This window comes from Saccostrea cucullata, unplaced genomic scaffold (assembly GCF_032062105.1).
Source record: "Saccostrea cucullata isolate Sc308-1 unplaced genomic scaffold, CSIRO_AGI_Scuc_v1 ctg146, whole genome shotgun sequence".
NCBI lineage: Eukaryota > Metazoa > Mollusca > Bivalvia > Ostreida > Ostreidae > Saccostrea > Saccostrea cuccullata.
The window spans coordinates 25,770-45,199 of NW_026919274.1; the positions used below are offsets into that span (position 1 = coordinate 25,770).

At 32.5% G+C, this 19,430-nt stretch overlaps 1 protein-coding gene across 1 annotated transcript in view; it reads right to left on the reverse strand.

The window, feature by feature from the left end:
* Positions 1 to 8,825: 8,825 nt before the first annotated feature.
* Positions 8,826 to 19,430, reverse strand: part of LOC134283845 (sushi, von Willebrand factor type A, EGF and pentraxin domain-containing protein 1-like) — an 82,307-nt gene continuing 71,702 nt past the window's right edge. Inside the window, exons 9-10 of the mRNA XM_062766363.1 lie at positions 17,353 to 17,515; positions 8,826 to 9,020 (exon numbers count right to left, since the gene is read on the reverse strand). Of these exons, the coding sequence (XP_062622347.1) occupies positions 8,896 to 9,020; positions 17,353 to 17,515 (288 nt within the window). The 3' untranslated portion in view covers positions 8,826 to 8,895. The remainder of the gene's footprint in view (positions 9,021 to 17,352; positions 17,516 to 19,430) is intronic.

A 19,430-nucleotide genomic window follows, 5' to 3' on the forward strand; every position in this document is an offset into this window, starting at 1 on the left:
CTCGTAACAGGATGGACATAAAATGTCTTTAATTGTCTCGAATTTGCCAGATTTGACAAAATCATGTTTTTATTCTACATTTCTTTCTCTTTTCTTAACCAATAAAGTTTAAAAAAGTCAATTTTTTTTTTATTTTTTATTTTTTATTTTTTTGTAATAAAATTTTATTCAGGATTTTTTATACAGAACAATAATACATAAACAATACAAAAGTAATGATAGAGAAACATGATTATCTATATGTTGTTAAAAACATCAATTGTTTACATATTAATGCGATTATAACAATTTTTTTTATATAGTGCATATACATACGATGGAATAATGTTTTGTTTTTTTTTTTACAGTGTTTCAAAGTACAAGTATACAAAATATATGCTAAAGTCAATTTTTATTTAAAATGTAGATTCCATTGTCTATCCTGTTACACTGTTTGGTCCATCTTGTTACTGTTCTGTCCTTCCTGTTACCCGAGTCCTTACTGTTACCAGTATATTTTCCTAGTTTAAATTGCTTTGGCAGAGCACATGTTTAAATAACTTTCTGTAATTGGTTATTCTAATCACAAAAATAATGTACAAGAATGTTTTTTTCAACTATAGCATATAAACATTCTGCAATAAGGCTTTTCATGAAGAGAAACCCGTAGATTTTGCTTCTATTTGGTATATGGTAGTTTGACATGCTTTTAAACGCTCATATATTAGATGAATGTCAGACATCTCGGCATTCAATGATATTTTTTTTCATTTTTTAACGATACACAAAAGATTATTTGAAGAAAATTTTGAAATAGAGTTTTACAGCTCTTTTTATGAAAGTAACAGGAAGGACATTAAAGTTTAAATGACTAAGATAAAATGTAAATATTTTTTAAAAGAAATATTTTCTTTTATACAATGCAGTGGATTTTAGTAGTTTATTACTGTATCATTCAAATAAAAATGAAAAAATCATAGGAAAACCACTTTCATTCAAAAATATGTCATTCAAAAAATGGACTTTTTTTGAATATGACCCAACTATGATTTCTTAGTATGAAATGAAATATTGGGCTTATAAACAGTATTTAAGCTCGAAGTCCATTTATAAAAATAACAATACAAAGCAGAGCAATCACATACCCCAAATCAGGCACCAATTTCATCTTCCACTTTGGCCCATCCCGTTCTAAGAGTCATTTGTACAAACTTAAAGAACTATATGCGGTATATTGCATATATTTGCCCCCACAAAAGTCAAATTACGAAAACTTCCTGAAATGTGCTGAATTCATTAAATTGTATGAGAAATATAAATTAACAGAAAATATTATAGTGTCAAAGTAGTGTATTCACAATTTTTGTTTTTATGACGTCACAAACTAGTCCGATTTTATATCCTTTTTCAGAAAGAGGACAAAATTTCAACAATTTCAGCTTTAAAAATTACAGAGCGCAAGTTTGTTCAGGAACAATATTGACATATTTCATTGATATTATCAATCTACACATTATATCAAAATATTGATCCTGAACACACATGCGCTCGGTGACTTTCACTCAAAATATCGAAGAAATATGTACATTTTTCTGTAAAATTCATAAAAAACTGAAATTTACGTCATGTTTATGACGTCATTACGTACATATGGCGTCATTACTTATGAAAATATTCAGTGCTTTGAAGTCAGCATATACTCCCCTGTTTGAGAACTTTATTAAATATATCTCCATCAAAGTTTGATTTGGGGGGCAAATATTGGTTATTACCGAATAAAGTTCTTTACATTACCCAAAAAAGCTTCCATGCCTATAAGACTAATCATGCCTTTACACTTATTTCTTCTTCATCTCTCTCTTAATTTCTATGTAAAGCTTTGATCATCTATCCCCCCAGGAGTCAAATTTTTAACAAACTTAAGTCTACACTATGTCAAGGATGTTTTTGGTTTGGTGAACATTGGCTTAGTGTTTCATAAAAAGATAACAAGAGGCCCACGGGCCTTATAGGTCACCTGAGTATCATGTAACAACTTTCCAACAATTAAATTTGGTTCGTGTTTTAATTCAAAAGACATGAAATTCACAATTTTGTAAGAGGCACCATTGTTTATCATTACTATACACTTAGCATGCATACTTTGGTTACTTAATACCCAGAAGTAGATCAGAGTAAAAAAGAGAAAATGCATTTCCACTTTATAACTACCAGTTATGCATCCCAACCCACAGGAACTACTGACCCTGGGGCCACATATTATAAAATTTTGGAAATTTTATTTCATCATAAATGGCTGATTAAAAACAAAGAGCAGATTTCAAAGCATTACTTTATTATCAGACTATGAAACCCCCACCCACATCCCTCGGTACCCCTAAGCCAGGGGCCCTGAAATGAACCATTTTGGAAGAGGTACCTTTCTTCATCATAAATATGTACCTAGATCATTGGCTTAATACCCAGGAGAAAAGGAAAAGATTTCCAAAGAATTCATGCATTATCACGATATACTCATTAGAGCCCCACCCTAACACTAGAACCCCTGACACAGGGGCCATGAAATTCACAAATCTCAAAGAGGCATTCTTCATTATCATAACTATGTACATAGTTCATTGGTTTAATACCCAGGAGCAGAAAAAAAGATTTGTACAGAATTTATGCATTTTCACTATATAATCAGTAGAGCCCTACCCTAACACCATAACCCCTGAATCTGGGGCCATGAAATTCACAATTTTGGAAGAGGTACATGTAGCTTTGTACTTCGTTAGTTTATTTAATACCCAGGAGCAGAGAAGATTTTTAAAGAATTAATGCATTTTCACTATATAATCAATAGAGTCCCGCCCTGAACCAGGGGCCATAAAATTCACAATTTTAAAGAGGCATTCTCGCTTATCATAACTTTGTACTTAGTTTGTTTGTTTAATACCCAGGAGCAGAGAAGAAGATTTTCAAAGAAATAATGCATTTTCACTATTTAACAAATACAGCCTCACCCTAACACCAGAACCCCTGACCCAGGGGCCATGAAATTCAAAAATTGGGAAGAAGCGTTCTTCCTCATTATAACTATGTACCAAATTCATTGGTTATATACCCAAGAGCAGAGGAGAAGATTTAAAAAGAATTTATGCAGTTTCAGTTATGTGATCAGTTACAGTTATGTAATCAATAGAGCCCCGCCCAAACACCAGGAACCCTGACCCTGGGGCCATGAAATTCACAATTTTGGAAGAGGTAGCTTTCTTCAACATAACCATGTACTTCATTAGTTTATTTAATAACCAGGAGTAGAGAAGAAGATTTTCAAACAAATCATGCATTTTCACTATATAATCTATTTAACCCTTCCTTAGCACTTGAACGGAGATGGCGATGAATAGGGCATGTGTTGAGGAAGCCAGCTGACTGCATCACCAAAGTAGCCCTTAGATGGACACCGGAAGGGAAGAGGAAACCTGGTCAGCCAAAGAACACCTGGCGAAGGACGGTTGAAAAAGAAATGAGGGACCACAAACTAACGTGGGGAGAGCTAGAAAGAAATGCTAAAGATAGAGAGAAGTGGAGAAATCTAGTCCTTGCCCTATGCGCCCACGGGCATAACAAGGACTAGGTAGGTAGCACTAGAACCCCTGACCCTGGGGCCATGAATTTCACAAGTTTGGTAGAGAACTTAATGCTGATTACAATCATGCCAACAGTTTGACTGCTTGATGTCCAAAGAGTATAGAAGAAGATTTTTAAAGATTGCATTAATTTTGGTGGTTTTGGCCCCACCCCTCAGGCCCCAGGGGGGCATGGACCATGAAATTCACAATTTTTGTTTCCCTTCACCCACAAATGCTTTGTGCTAAAATTGGTTGAAATCGGTTGAGCGGTTGCAGACAAGAAGTTGAAAATGTTCAAATGTTAACACACGGTGCACGACGTACGACGACGGACAAAAACGGATAGCAATAGGTCACCTCAGTTTACTCTGGTGACCTAAAAATATGAAAATTAAGAGACAGAGAGATGGAAATAAAAGCTCATTTTGGCTAAAATGACTAATAATTAATGATTTTCTTGTCTGAAATTGCAAAAAAAAAAAAGATATGTTTGTAAAACACTTATGCCCCCTCCCCCAAATAACAGGAATTTTTTTAAGTCCAAAGACATAACTCTGTCAAAAATGGCTTGATCGTACACAAAACAAAATTGGCCTAGATACATGTATTCTTATGACACATCTGTATACTAAATTTCATTTCAATATGTGCAATCCCTGAAAAGACAATGAATGGAAACTGCAAATAATTGGAACTTTTTTTAAGTCCAAGTGGCATACCATAATAGCCCTACATACCCAAAACAGAACTTAGATATTCACATGATAAATCTGTATATAAAAAAAGTCATTTCTGACACACCGACCAACTGAGACAGACAGCAGCAAAGCAAATATGCCCTTCCTTTTTCTAACAGGGGCATAAAAATCTCTTTCAAAAAGCATTTTATTTTCTGTCCTTTAATGATATTTAGTTTAGAAGTTGTAAGTATACAATAATTCATGAGTATTCCTAGAGTATATCATATTCGTTTTGAAATTTTATTGCTAACGATATACACATATGTACAATCTTCTTACTTTGATGTAATTGCTTAGGAGCACACTTTACATAGAGAGGAGAGTCTTGTGTACATCAAAAAGTGTTATTCACACCTTTAAGTAAATATTATTTTCCGATTTTATAATGAAAAAAATTTTATTCAAGAATGTGCATATCTATATGTACAACCCACTTCTCTCATTAAGATTTAAACACCAGTGTTAAGGTAGGATTCTTGTCTGATTTCTGACTAATTAAATGAAACATCCAAAGTATATTTGCATGCTTTCATGTCTTATATATTTAGATGTAAGATATTAAAAAGATATTTTTCTTCCCTCATCACATTTGTACAACTTCAAATAGAAATGGTTATCTGAGTTTGAAATCTAGCAGGGACTATATTTTTGGCAGAATGATGACATATGAAAATATCTAATCTTTTCGGCTCTCAAAATTATAAAAGAACTATGAATTTAGTTACAATTTTCACAAACCAAAGACTTGAATAAAATTTCAAATGAAATTAAATTAATAAAAAGAGACTAATGTTTTAAATTATATCAATTATGATAGCTTTTAAAAGCTTGTAATCTAATTACAGATTTCAGTCAAAACGTACTCCGTAAAAAGTGTTTTCTCTCTTTTCGTTAATGATCAGATCTTTTCATTTTTGTATCATTTTGTATCTTTATATGACTACTTTATTATTATTGTGAAAATAAGAAAACTTTAAATATAGGAAGCATATATGAAATTAACTAATATATCCTAAAAATTTAAGAAAAACAGAGAAAATTCGGATTAACAAATATCCAGTTTAGTTGAATTATTTATGTCAATTTGGTATATATCATGTTATAGATCCTTTTTGGTATTATCTTTTTATGCAGACAGAAAATCATTTCATATTTGAAATAGAAGTAGACATCACATGACGTTTTTCATCCTAATTGTTAATTCATTACTTATACACTGAAATGACGACAGATTTTTTCATTATTTCCAAATCAAGACACTTGGAGCACATGGCAGGTGTGACCGATTGACAGGGGATGCTTACTCCTCCATGGCACCTGATCCCACATCTGATGTTCTGGAGGTCCATGATTGTTCTGCTCCTATTTTGTACTGTTCTATGGACTTTTGATTTTAAATACCGTTTGTTATCTTCATATATTTCATGCAACACATTTTTTTAAATCTTAATGTCCAGTAAAAAAAGATAATGACCTTGACCTGACCTTGATTCTAATATAACATGGTCAAATCTAATGTAACTGATACCAACACTTAGTGATACTGTCTTCTTGATTCAATCAAAATGTCATGATCTTTTTAATACAAGAAATATGAGAAGAATCCTACCTTAGATAAATGAAATTGAAATGAAAATGAAATTATTTGAAATAATGTAAAAATGAATGCCCTTTTGAGCCATTGAATAACAAAATCCAATTACATAGTCACTCTTTCATTCAGACAACAGTTGCATAAAACAATTCATCACAGATCTACAGCAAAATCAAAGGAAATGAGGCCACAGAGTATCATGTATAACTCTTTCAATATCTAGTTCAACTACAAAAAGCTTGTGTCCTTATGAGAAATTTTAACAAGATGTGTTTAATTGTGAAATACTATGCCCCCGATGGTAACACAATTCTGAAGTGGGACATAGACTGAAGAGGTAAACACTTACCCTTGACAGCGCAATAGTTATGGGCTACATCCTGTAGGTTAAAGTTGACAACAGACAGACAAACAGCACAAAAACAATATAACCTCAGATTGGCATAAAAAGGACATACAAAATTTTGTTTAATATTTTCTCTTACAGGAAGCATACAGTTGAACTTCATTATCTTGAATATCAGTGAATATTATCCTTTATCTCATATGTGTGGAGGATTATGTAACTACCCATGAGATAAACCTTTGCTTTATCTACAGGTAGATCACTGCAGCTTTATCAATAGCACTTCTGGTTTTGACACAATCCCTTACTTCAAGAATTTAATTTATTGAAAGTTTCTTACCCATAAAAAATGAGTGATGAAGAGCAAGAATGTCAAAAGTTAGTTTGAAATAAAGCTCCAGCAATTGTCACATATTGTTCAAAAATGCAAACAGCAAAGATTTTAAATTTTGTACACAATCTACTTTCTTTCAAGGCATATCAACATCAACAGTGTGACATCATCAAGTTATACTGCTTCATCAATTTGGATAAAACTCATTCATATAGTTTCACAGCAGATATTGCAAAGTTTTGTTTATAACAAAAGTTGCATGATTTGATATTGGATTTATCCAACCGGTTGAAATGGTGTATATTTGCCAATAACAATCACATTATATAGATATCCTCTTTTTATACATCTGGATCAGGTTCAAGATAATGATATTTGATTGTATAAATAAGAATTTGATGAACAGATCTGTGCCAAAAGTGAAGATTATTTTCTTTTTATGCTCACGGATCAAAAGATCCCATGGGTCTATTTTTTTGTCCTGTCTGTCTTTTTGTCCCTCTGTCTGTCTGTTGTCAACTTTTAACTAGCCCATAACTATTGAAGGGGTAAGACTATGGCTTTCATATTTCACAGGTGTATTCCTTGTGACAAGACTTTTCTTTGGGTTCCATCAAATTTGATCCTGACTTTGACCTTGGAAGTTGACCTTCTTTTATACCTCTGGAATGAAAGATCCCGGGGGTATATTGTTTTAATTCTGTCTGTCTGTTTGTCTCTCTGTCTGTCTGCTGTCAACTTTAACCTAGCCCATAACAATTGAGTGGGTGGGTCTATGGCTTTCAAAGGACAAGTGCACTTCAGCAATACTTAATGGGCCCTTTTTCTGTGCAGATTTACTTCAGAATATATTACTGAATAGTTCCCTTTTGTAATAACAAAAGAGACAACACCTTTCTCTGGGTACCATCAAATTTGACCTCCTGACCTAGACTTTGGAGTTTGACCTACTTTTACAAAAAATATTACACTTTAACTTTCAACATAACTTTTAACATTTGGAGCTAGGGCTTTCATCCTTCACATGAATATTCACTGTAACAAGACTTCTCAGGTGGTATAAACATTTCTGACCTTTTGACCTTGACATAAGAGTTTGAATAACTTTTTAGAAACCTTAACCTTCATCATAACTTTTGAAGTTAGAACTAGGGCTTTCATATTTTACAGGTGTATCCATTGTAAGAAGACCTTCCTTTGGGTACCAACACTTTTGACCTTGACCTTTGAAGTTTGACATACATTTTAGAGAATTAAACCCTCGCCATTAGCTGCCATACACGGGCATCAGTATTTCACAAACACATCTGTTTCCTTATATATTTCATTGAAAACTACATTTTATAAATCACTGGTATGACAACATATCTTGACAGATTTTACCACAAATTTCTTGATAATTCAAAAATTGTCGTTGTTGATAAGAACAACAGTTTTAATCTAATCAGCATTGATATCTTGAAAATATTCTAATTTAAGTGTGACATCAAAATTTAAGTCACATACAATGAATTGTAAAGTCAACATTAATCTTGAATTTTAGAACTGATATTAAGTGATGAACTATCTTTTTACTAAAAACTAAATATCTTATGATCTTTTTAAAAAAGATAACTAAATATTTTCTGGTTTAAGTACTTAAAATAAATAATGAAATTGGACACAAATTGACCATATGCCAGTGATTTTACAAAATGTTGTTTTCAATAAAATATGTAAAGAAAAAATAAAATTATCTTTGCTTTTGGCACAGATCTGTACAAAAAACTGTATATCCAACAGCAGTGTAATGAAACACAAAAAGTTCTTCTACTAGGCATTAGCACTGGGATACATCATCATGAATTGCAAATCTAAAATGATTTTGTTTTGTTCAATCAGACATTCAAAGGAATGAAAGTGGACACTTCAATATAAAAATATCTTAATTTAATAATTTTAACTCTTCTACCTTTAATGTGTTACAGTGTCTGACGATTTTTACTCTCTGCTTAGTCTTTGATTGCTATAATCCCATGTATATCTGTCTTTTTGGTGATGTTATTAAAGGTTGAGTTAAAGTGTCTGACGATTTTTACTCTCTGCTCAGTCTTTGACTGCTATAATCCCATGTATATCTGTCTTTTTGGTGATGTTATTAATGGTTGAGTTAAAGTGTCTGACGATTTTTACTCTCTGCTCAGTCTTTGACTGCTATAATTCCATGTTTATCTGGTTTTTCGGTGCTGTTGTTAAAGGTTGTGGAAAAGTGTCTGATATTTTACTCTCTGCTCAGTCTTTGACTGCTATAATCCCATGTATATCTGGTTTTTCGGTGCTGTTGTTAAAGGTTGTGTTTCCTCTTGGAATTGTCTTGCTTTTCTTTGTTTGTGAACTTTGTACACAATTAGAGCCAAAATAATAAAAGCCACTGAAACAATGAAATATCCAGTTCTTAAGTAAAGAAAACAGTAATTAAACATTTCAACAATGATTGAAAGAAAACACAACTTTTATAAAATTATTTTATAAAGGTAAACAAAGTAAATATTGAATTTGGTAGGAAATAGTTTTAATTTAATTCTTTCTACATGAAGTGCTCAAAATTCTTCATAACAGGCCTATGGACTACAATGTTCACCAGAGTCAATTCAATATGGGCAGTCTGTTCTACTTCAGCCAATATTAAACAAGAGGCCCATGGGCCACGTCGCTCACCTGAGCACTCTGGCTAGGAAAAAGTAAAAATTGGTTTATTATTGAAAAGTTTAAATCCAAAAGTAGTGACCAATCATTGCGCTGCTATTCTTGAGAAGATGATTTGTAAAGAATTTTCCTATATATTTCTATGTAAAACTTTGGTTGGCCATTGTGACCCCGCCCTACCCCCCGGGAAATTATTTGAACAAACTTGAATCTACACTACCTGACGATGCTTCCATATAAGTATGATCAATTATGGCTTTGCTATTCTTGAGAGGAAGATTTTTAAAGAATTTTCCTATATATTTCTAGGTAAAACTTTGGTTGGCCATTGTGACCCGGCCCGGCCCTATCCCCGGGTAATGATTTGAACAAACTTGAATGTACACTTCCTGAGGATGCTTCCATATAAATATGATCAATTATGGCTTTGTTATTCTTGAGAAGAAGATTTTTAAAGAATTTTTCTATATATTTCTATGTAAAACTTTGGTCGGCCATTGTGGCCCCGCCCTACCCCCGGGGGTCATGATTTGAACAAATTTAAATCTAAACTACCTGAGGATGTTTCCCCATAAGTTTCATCTTTCTTGGCACAGTGGTTCTTGAGAAGAAGATTTTTAAAACATACCACCAAATTTTCATTAATTCCCAATTATCTCCCCTTGAATGAGGGTGTGGCCCTTCATTTGAACAAACTGAATCTCCTTTACCCAAGGATGCTTTGTGGCAAATTTGGTTGAAATTGGCACAGCGATTCTTGAGAAGAAGTCAAAAATGTGAAAAGTTTACAGACAGACAGACGGACAGCTAGACAGCTAGACGAACTGACAGACGAACGGACGGACATACCGATTACAGTATATCCTCCCACTTTTCAAGCGAGGGGTATAACAATTTACAATCTACTCTATCTAAGGAAGTATTCTACATGATCCATTAGTTCATTTTTTGATTTTTGAAGGTTTTCTCTTTATATTTCAGTGTAAAACCTTGATTCTTCACTGTGTCCCACATGAACTCTGAGGGGTAGGCATTGGGGGGTGGGCATAATCCCCGTTTGAGGCCCAACCCTACCTCCTGTTCTCTTTGAGAAGAAAATTTTGGGACTTAAATCTTTACAAAAGCAATAAATAGAATACTGATCATTGATTCAGTCTCTTATTGTGGCAAGATTGCAATAAGACTACAACTCTAGTAGTTTTAATAAAACTTTACAGAATTTTCAATTTTACTTACCATGGCAACATAAATCATCAAAATCAAAAACACAAAACTGATAATTATGTATCTCAGTGTAGTCTACTTGCAAGCTACATTATATCATAATCAGACTAAAACTGTATTTTGAGTAGCATTTTGAAAGTATTTCAAAAAAATTTCTATTTCTAGTAACCAAAACAACATCGTTCATCAAAATCAAAAACTGATATACAGAATTATATATCTTAGTGTAGTCTACTTGTGTGCTAAGTTATATTGAAATCGGACCAAAACTGTACGAGGAATAGCATTTTAAAAGAATTTCAAAGCAATTTCTATTTTTAGTAACCATGGCAACACTGTTCATCAAAATCAAAAACCGATAAAAAGAATTATGTATCTAAGTGTAGTCTACTTGTGTGCCATTGTTATATTGAAATCAGACCAAAACTGTTGGAGGAGTACCATTTTTAAAAGTATTTCACAGAAATTTGTATTTTTAGTAACCACTGCAACATTGTGCATCAAAATCAAAAAAAAAGAGAGAATTATGTATCTTATTGTAGTCTACTTGTGTGCCAAGTTGTACTGAAATCAGACCAAAACTGTTGGAGGAGTAGCATTTTAAAAGTATTTCAAAGAAATTTCTATTTTTGGTAACCACAGCAACACCGTTAATCGAAATCAAAAACCGATATACAGAATTATGTATCTAAGTGTAGTCTATTTGTGTGCCAAGTTATATTGAAATTAAACCAATACAGTAGGAGGAGTAGCATTTTGTAAAATTGTTCACAGACAGACAGACGGACAGATGACGGATGCATTATACTATTGTATAAGCTCTTCTGGTCTCTGACCAGTAGAGCTAAAAATTGGTTGAAAATGGTTGAGAGGTTTTAGAGAAGAAGCTGAAAATGTTCAAATGTTAACGCACATTGCATGATGACTTACGAAAACAGATAGCAATGGGTCACCTGAGCTAAAAGGTGAATGAGTGCACACATTTTCAGACAAATCCAAGCAAGTCTCTGAGAACAGGTCTGAACAAAATCAAATCCAAAGACAGTTATTTTTATGCTGATTCCAATATATTCCCCAAAATATCATGTGCTGGGGGGTGGGGGTGTTCTGATAATTAATTCTGTCAAAGAATTAAGTACGTTATCTATTATACGGAGGCCCACTATTTTTCGTAATTTAATATACAAGTTTGCCAAAATATAAAAACCATGAGCATGTACTAGAAGATTGGTAGTTTTAAAATATGCAAAGCAAAATTTCCTCACTCCGTTATTTAGACGTATACACCACGTTAAAAGATCCGTTTTTTCCGGAAATTGCTAGTTTTTCCACTATTTTCAACAGATATTTCTAAAATTGAAGTAGTGAACATCCCTTGAGCAAAATAAAACATGTATATTTCAAAACATTTTGATGAAACACGGATGAAAACTCGTACAAGATTTTGCTCGAGGAATGTGCAGTATGTTTATTTTGACTTTACATTACTATTTCCGGTGGCGGATTGAAAGTTCATTGAGAGGTGTAATTTTATTTATGTGAAATTATATGACCATAGTTCATTAAAAAAAATAATAAATAAATATTCCATGCATCGGCAATATATTCATTTTTTTTACGTAAGTCTATTTGTCAAGAAAAATAGCATACAAACTGGAAAATATGAAAGGATAATAAGGCAGATGACGTTGGGCCCTGCGATGTGAAGACCTTACCTGCATCTGACAAATATTTCCAATAAGGAAAAAGAACCAATGAAAACGCTAAATTAAAAAAAAGTTCAATTGATTAATCGTATTAGCACAGAAGAAGAAAACGGGTTTGTATTTTATGCCAAAGGTATGATTTTATTTGAAACTGAGAGAGTTCATAGCTACCGTCAGAAGATGTAAATAAATTACGTAATAACGCAAAGATGACGTCACAATAGATCCCGTTTGATTTTCTTATAATTTATTTTTTTTTATTCAAAACACTTAACCCTTTGCAAAATCTGTTCAAATTAATCAATATTCTGAGGCCATGTATTGCTGCATTCTCATATAAACGCACATGTATATACGGCACAAACTTAAGGATAAATTTTACAAAATATCCTTCCCACACTCAGATGGATAATATAAAAAACAATACTCTGAAAATGTTGATCAATATTTAATTTCACGCTCTATGTTTGTTGCTTGCTGCTTATTGCGCCTCTAGATAAACATTTGAAAGCACCAATCTATAGTTTAAGAGATGTTTATATTCCACGATGAATTAACGAAAAAAAGCCTATACTTCACCTGGTATTATTTTAATTAAATAAAGATTGCTACATAAACTAAAAATGACTGTCATTGCAGCCCGGAGGACCAGGCTGCTCTATACATATAAGTTTAAGTGTTGGTATATGGGGATTGGGGTGGGAGTAGTTATTCAGAATTAAAGGTTTTCTGAACAATGAAAAGACTGTAATCAGAATGTTCTTTCCCTTTATAAATTACGAGATACATAATATATTTACTTCCATAAAGTGAATCTGTAAAAATATATATGGTTTTCATATTTAATATATAAAGTTGTTTATCATTTACTATCGAAAAAATGACAGGTCCCTTTTTTTAGAACATCGAATTTTACTTCTAAAAAAGGGACCTGTCATTTTTTCGATAGTAAATGATAAACAACTTTATATATTAAATATGAAAACCATACATATATTTCAATTAATTGATTTTATGCAGACAAAGTTTACTCGAGGAATAATGAATTTTAAAATGGTATCGTTTTTCTTTGTCGCTCCCAACTCCATCGTCTATTGACGTTTCAGGATCCCTGACAGATAATTAACAAGAAAACATTGATGTAACCATCAATTGTCGCCCGGGAAATATATATAAAGTAAACAATGGAAATGACTCTTGATCATCAAACCACTTCGATGTGTGTGAAAAGGCATGCGTCTAATTGATGGAGACGATAGTCGCGAATATTTGGAAAACTTATGGTCGGATAAATGTCAAAGAAAAACGATACCATTTTAAAATTCAATTCCTCGAGTAAACTTTGTCTGTAAAAATATTAATTGAAGTTAGACACATGCATCACCTTTATTCAAATATGTATTTAATTTTCAATTTTAGAACTGTGCAGAGTACGTTTATATGCGAGAAGTAAAATTCGATGTTCTAAAAAAAGGGACCTGTCATTTTTTCGATTAGTAATTGATAAACAACTTTATATATTAAATATGAAAACCATATATATTTTTACAGATTCACTCAATTTACTTTATGGAAGTAAATACGAGGGCTGTTCAGAAATTATTGAGACACTGTGTATATTTTGCTTCCTAATGAACGTCTTTCGGTGAAAATTTGCATATACGTTTGACATACATTAAGAATTCATAAAAGCAAAAAATATTTTACAAATATTAAATATTTTCTGTACAATGGCATATAAATGCGTCATCAGTAGGGGTACCCGGAGCAGTCTCGAAATCAGATATTGAAAATATGTAACACCAACGTTCTTACTCTTCGTGGACCCATAATAAGATAGAAAATAATTCTGTTTATGTGTATAATTTTTCAGCTTTAATTCAAATTCATTTTAAGCGCGGTATAGAAATCTGCTAAAAACGAAAAAATGGATTTTGACGTCAAGGGCGGAGCAGTGAACATACCTCAAATTTTGTGTAGCGCAATGTAGAACTCTTTTCAAGACATAATGACCTGCTAAAATAATAACTACGAGAAAAAAATAATGTGTTAGGGTTTGTTATTTCATTGGTATACATTTTTTTCTTACAATTAATTCAAACAGAGTAAAATAAAAAGCTCCGGACGACCATCAGTTATTACGTACGGTATTAATATCGTTACGGTATTAATATCGTTGACCCGCGTTGCATAAATCGGCACTGCATGATTTTAAGTCATCTTTTCCCACAAATGAAAATATTACACTCGGGTAGCAACAGCATAAATTTTTAAGGAATAGTTTGAGAAAAGAGACTGTTTGATTTTTGTACTGTTATATGTAATAACAAAGAAAGAAAAAGATTAAATGCTTTCCGATCGTTTTACATGCGAAACATCCCTGGCTGACGTGACGTTAAAACGACGTATTGATGCTGCTCCGGGTCGATAGACATATGCATGTTTATTATCACTGAAACTTTTCTTATTATCATAGGAATTAGAAATTTTGCATAAGTGTTTTATTCGTTCTTTATAAAATGTTGATGAATTTTCCTGAAATTATCTCCGTCCTTTATGGAGTAAATGTAATTGTCTCAATAATTTCCGAACAGCCCTCGTATATTATGTATCTCGTAATTTATAAAGGGAAAGAACTTTCTGATTACAGTCTTTTCATTGTTCAGAAAACCTTTAATTCTGAATAACTACTCCCACCCCAATCCCCATATACCAACACTTAAACTTGTATGTATAGAGCAGCCCAGTCCTCCGGGCTGCAATGACAGTCATTTTTAGTTTATGTAGCAATCTTTATTTAATTAAAATAATACCAGGTAAAGTATAGGCTTTTTTTCGTTAATTCATCGTGGAATATAAACATCTCTTAAACTATAGATTGGTGCTTTCAAATGTTTATCTAGAGGCGCAATAAGCAGCAAGCAACAAATATAGAGCGTGAAATTAAATATTGATCAACATTTTCAGAGTATTGTTTTTTATATTAACCATCTGAGTGTGGGAAGGATATTTTGTAAAATTTATCCGTAAGTTTGTGCCGTATATACATGTGCGTTTATATGAGAATGCAGCAATACATGGCCTCAGAATATTGATTAATTTGAACAGATTAATTTGCAAAAGGTTAAGTGTTTTGAATAAAAAAAAATAAATTATAAGAAAATCAAACGGGATCTATTGTGACGTCATCTTTGCGTTATTACGTAATTTATATACATCTTCTGACGGTAGCTATGAACTCTCTCAGTTTCTAAAATAAAATCATACCTTTGGCATAAAATACAAACCCGTTTTCTTCTTCTGTGCTAATGCAATTAATCAATTGAACTTTTTTTTAATTTAGCGTTTTCATTGGTTCTTTTTCCTTATTGGAAATATTTGTCAGATGCAGGTAAGGTCTTCACATCGCAGGGCCCAACGTCATCTGCCTTATTATCCTTTCATATTTTCCAGTTTGTATGCTATTTTTCTTGACAAATAGACTTACGTAAAAAAAATGAATATATTGCCGATGCATGGAATATTTATTTATCATTTTTTTAATGAACTATGGTCATATAATTTCACATAAATAAAATTACACCTCTCAATGAACTTTCAATCCGCCACCGGAAATAGTAATGTAAAGTCAAAATAAACATACTGCACATTCCTCGAGCAAAATCTTATACGAGTTTTCATCCGTCTTTCATCAAAATGTTTGAAATATACATGTTTTATTTTGCTCGAGGGATGTTCACTACTTCAATTTTAGAAATATCTGTTGAAAATAGTGGAAAAACTAGCAATTTCCAGAAAAAACGGATCTTTAAACCAGGGCTCCCACTGGACCAAAATTATTTTTCGCCACTTTTCGCGACAAAAGAAAAGGCATACTTACATCTGATTTCTCGACAATGTAATGCACTTTATGTTATTCAATTTTGTTAAAATTATATTTATCACAGACATTTGTTTTAAAATTGTAACATTTAAAGCTTATAATAGTATCCATTTAAAAAAGGAAAAAAATAATGTTGGAATTGTACAATTAATTTGATATTGAATTGATATCAGGCAACTCTTGACAGAAAATGTCCTCTTGATTATATTTTTTTCGCCTAGGAAGAGGGAGGGGGCTATAGTAAAAAATATGAAATTTTTAAAAAATGGAAATTTTCATTTCATTAATTAATTGTGAAAAGAAATAATTTAATAAGTAATGAAAAATAGCTTTAAAAACTTTATTTTATCAATTTGGAGACTCCAGGTTTAATATGCAAGCTCATGTAAATGTACATAATTCAGTGTAATTTACTATCTGATAATGCTGTTTTTAATCCAATTTCTTTTTCACTCTTTTTCTGTTTATTGTATAATGTACAAATTATTCAATTTTCAGTAGATAAAATTTGAAGCCATTCCTTACAATTTTCGTCATGTTTCCCTACTTTCGGTTTTAAAAAACGATCTACATAGATCCAGATTTTGTTGATAAAAATCTTTTATTTACAAACTCCATCTCCTAATAACACTTTATCCCCCCCCTTGTTTAATCCAAATTATATTATTTCAAGCAATTTTGTAACCATTTATTGCTCCAGGCTAGTTACCTAGTCAGCTGTGTTCGTTCAAGCAAGACATGATTTCCTACATGTAGGTTTCAGTTTTCACACCTCTGCTGCATTAAATAAACAGAGGAACTTATCTGTATACACTGAATAAACAAAGGAGCTAACCAGGACTACACAAATTTTGTACATGGTACATCTAAAAAATTCAATTTCGTCACTTATGAATTTTTTTTCGCCACTTCTGAAAAAAATTCGCAATTGGCGACAATGGCGAATCACAGCTCGAGCCCTGCTTTAAACGTGGTGTATAGGTCTAAATAACGGAGTGAGGAAATTTTGCTTTGCATATTTTAAAACTACCAATCTTCTAGTACATGCTCATGGTTTTTATATTTTGGCAAACCTGTATATTAAATTACGAAAAATAGTGGGCTTCCGTATAATAGATAACGTACTTAATTCTTTTTTGAAAGGTACGCAAAGAAAGAAACGATACATGTATACAATTTTTGAGTGTTCATTTATAAACAGATATGATTTCCATGGCCAGAATTCTGATTTTAAGATCACTTACCAACAGATACTCCAATAATCAGAGCAATTAATTCCTCAGTTGCCTTGCATTTTTGAGTCTGAACATCAGCAGAAAAAAATGGAATGTCACATGACTCGGGGGAGGAGCTTCCTGCTGGACAAATGGCTGACTCGGGACAGACCTTGGGAGATTCCCATGTTGACTGTGAATGATAATAACAAATTCCTTGACTTGTTTCATTGTGTATAGTTTGGTATCTACATTGTTAAAACATTTGTTAAAAATGTACAGCATTGTGGCATTAAATAAGCAAAAAGGTGCAGTATCAAATCATTCTCTTTAAATGATGCATTGTATGGAATGCTATACACAACTCTGAGCTTGTGGATGCTTACTCAACATAAATTACTTAACCTGAAAAAGAAACTACAATCATAGTGAATTGTAATGCACCTGGAATCATTAAATCAGATTATTGCATATACAGCCAATAAGCATTGACATTTCAGCCAATCAGAGAGTACAATTATTATCTATGCTGTCATAAGACAGTTATAATACCTGCAGATAAGTGTGTGCCTCTAAACTCTTATCTCTACCCGAGTCACGAAGAATATACAATTTTATTCCTACATATAATACCTAGTACACGTATTAAAATTGGTACCTGCATTAAATTGAGGGAAACTAGACAGGGAAGCATGTGACCAAAGGGCCTCTTTTGCAGTATATTTCAATGGACAGGTATTTTCTTTAAATTAATATGTTTATTTCAGTTCTCCTTAAGATAAATTTATTTGGGAATGTTTTCTGTAAAAAAAAAATTATATTGACTAATATTTGGAATTGATGAATCTCTTCAAGTTGTTCCAAAATAGATAAGAGATGTTTGTAAAACACTCATGCCCCCTCCCCCAAATTCGAATTTTTCCCATGTCCAGGTTAAAAATGGTGCATCATATCCAAAACGGAGCTTGACCTAGATATTCATCTGATAAATCTGTAAACCAAATTTCATCTCAGTAAATGCAACCTCTGCAAAGAAAATGAACAGAAATTGCAAATAATTGGAAGTATTCAAAGTCCAAGGGGCATAACTCTGTCCAAAATGGCACAATTGTACCCAAAACAGAACTTGACCTAGGTACTGATAAATCTGTATACCAAATTTCATTTCATTTTGTGCAACGATTGTGAAGAAAATAAATGGAAACGGAGTAGACCAACAGACAGACCAACCTACAGACAGCAGCAAAGCAATATGCCTCTCTTCTTCCAAGGGGGCATAAAAGTTAAACAAGCAAATTCAAAGAATTGCAGTCCCCCACTTTCTGTGTCTTTGTGGGTGAGTTGTCATGATTTATGGCATATTGATTAAGTCAAATATGAACACCCTATCATACGCTATTTAAAACTTATCACCAAAATTGATTGCACAAAATACTAACATTTACAGTCATTATGCGTCAGAATTCAAGAAGGAACAAATTGAAAATCACACAGCACCTATGAATCAACATTAAGTTCAAATATAACTAGTGGGTATTGATTTAAAAGAAAAAAAAACACCCCTCCCCTTCTTTACCGCAATTTTACGAGCAATGTCAAACATAATATTGCAGTGCATCTTTCAAGACTTGAAATCAACAGGATCTTAAGTTCTGGTCTGGTTTTCTTTTTCTTCATTTGATCTTGAATAAAGAAAGTGATCAAGGTCAAACATCTTGATGTAGTGCATGTAGGTTTACCAGGGTTATGTTGTCTTAACTTGTTCCAAGTTTGAAATCCTGATGTCAAGAAAGAACTCAAATTATGATTTGTCTATATTTTAATGTAAAAGGTTGACCTTGTCTTTATTAATAGGTCAAGGTGAAAATTGTAGGCATTCACCCTTCACTTATACTTCATCTCCATGTTTTAAGTTTGAAGTCTTAATGTCAAAGGGTTCTCAAGTTGTGGTCTAGTTAAGTTTTCTTTATTGTGACCTTGATGAAGAACAAGGTCAAGGTCAAGGTCAGTCTGGTGGACTGCATCATGTATTTAATATCTTCTTGTTACAAGTTTGAAGTCCTAATATTAAAGGGTTCTGAAGCTGTGGCCTGGACTCTATTTTGATG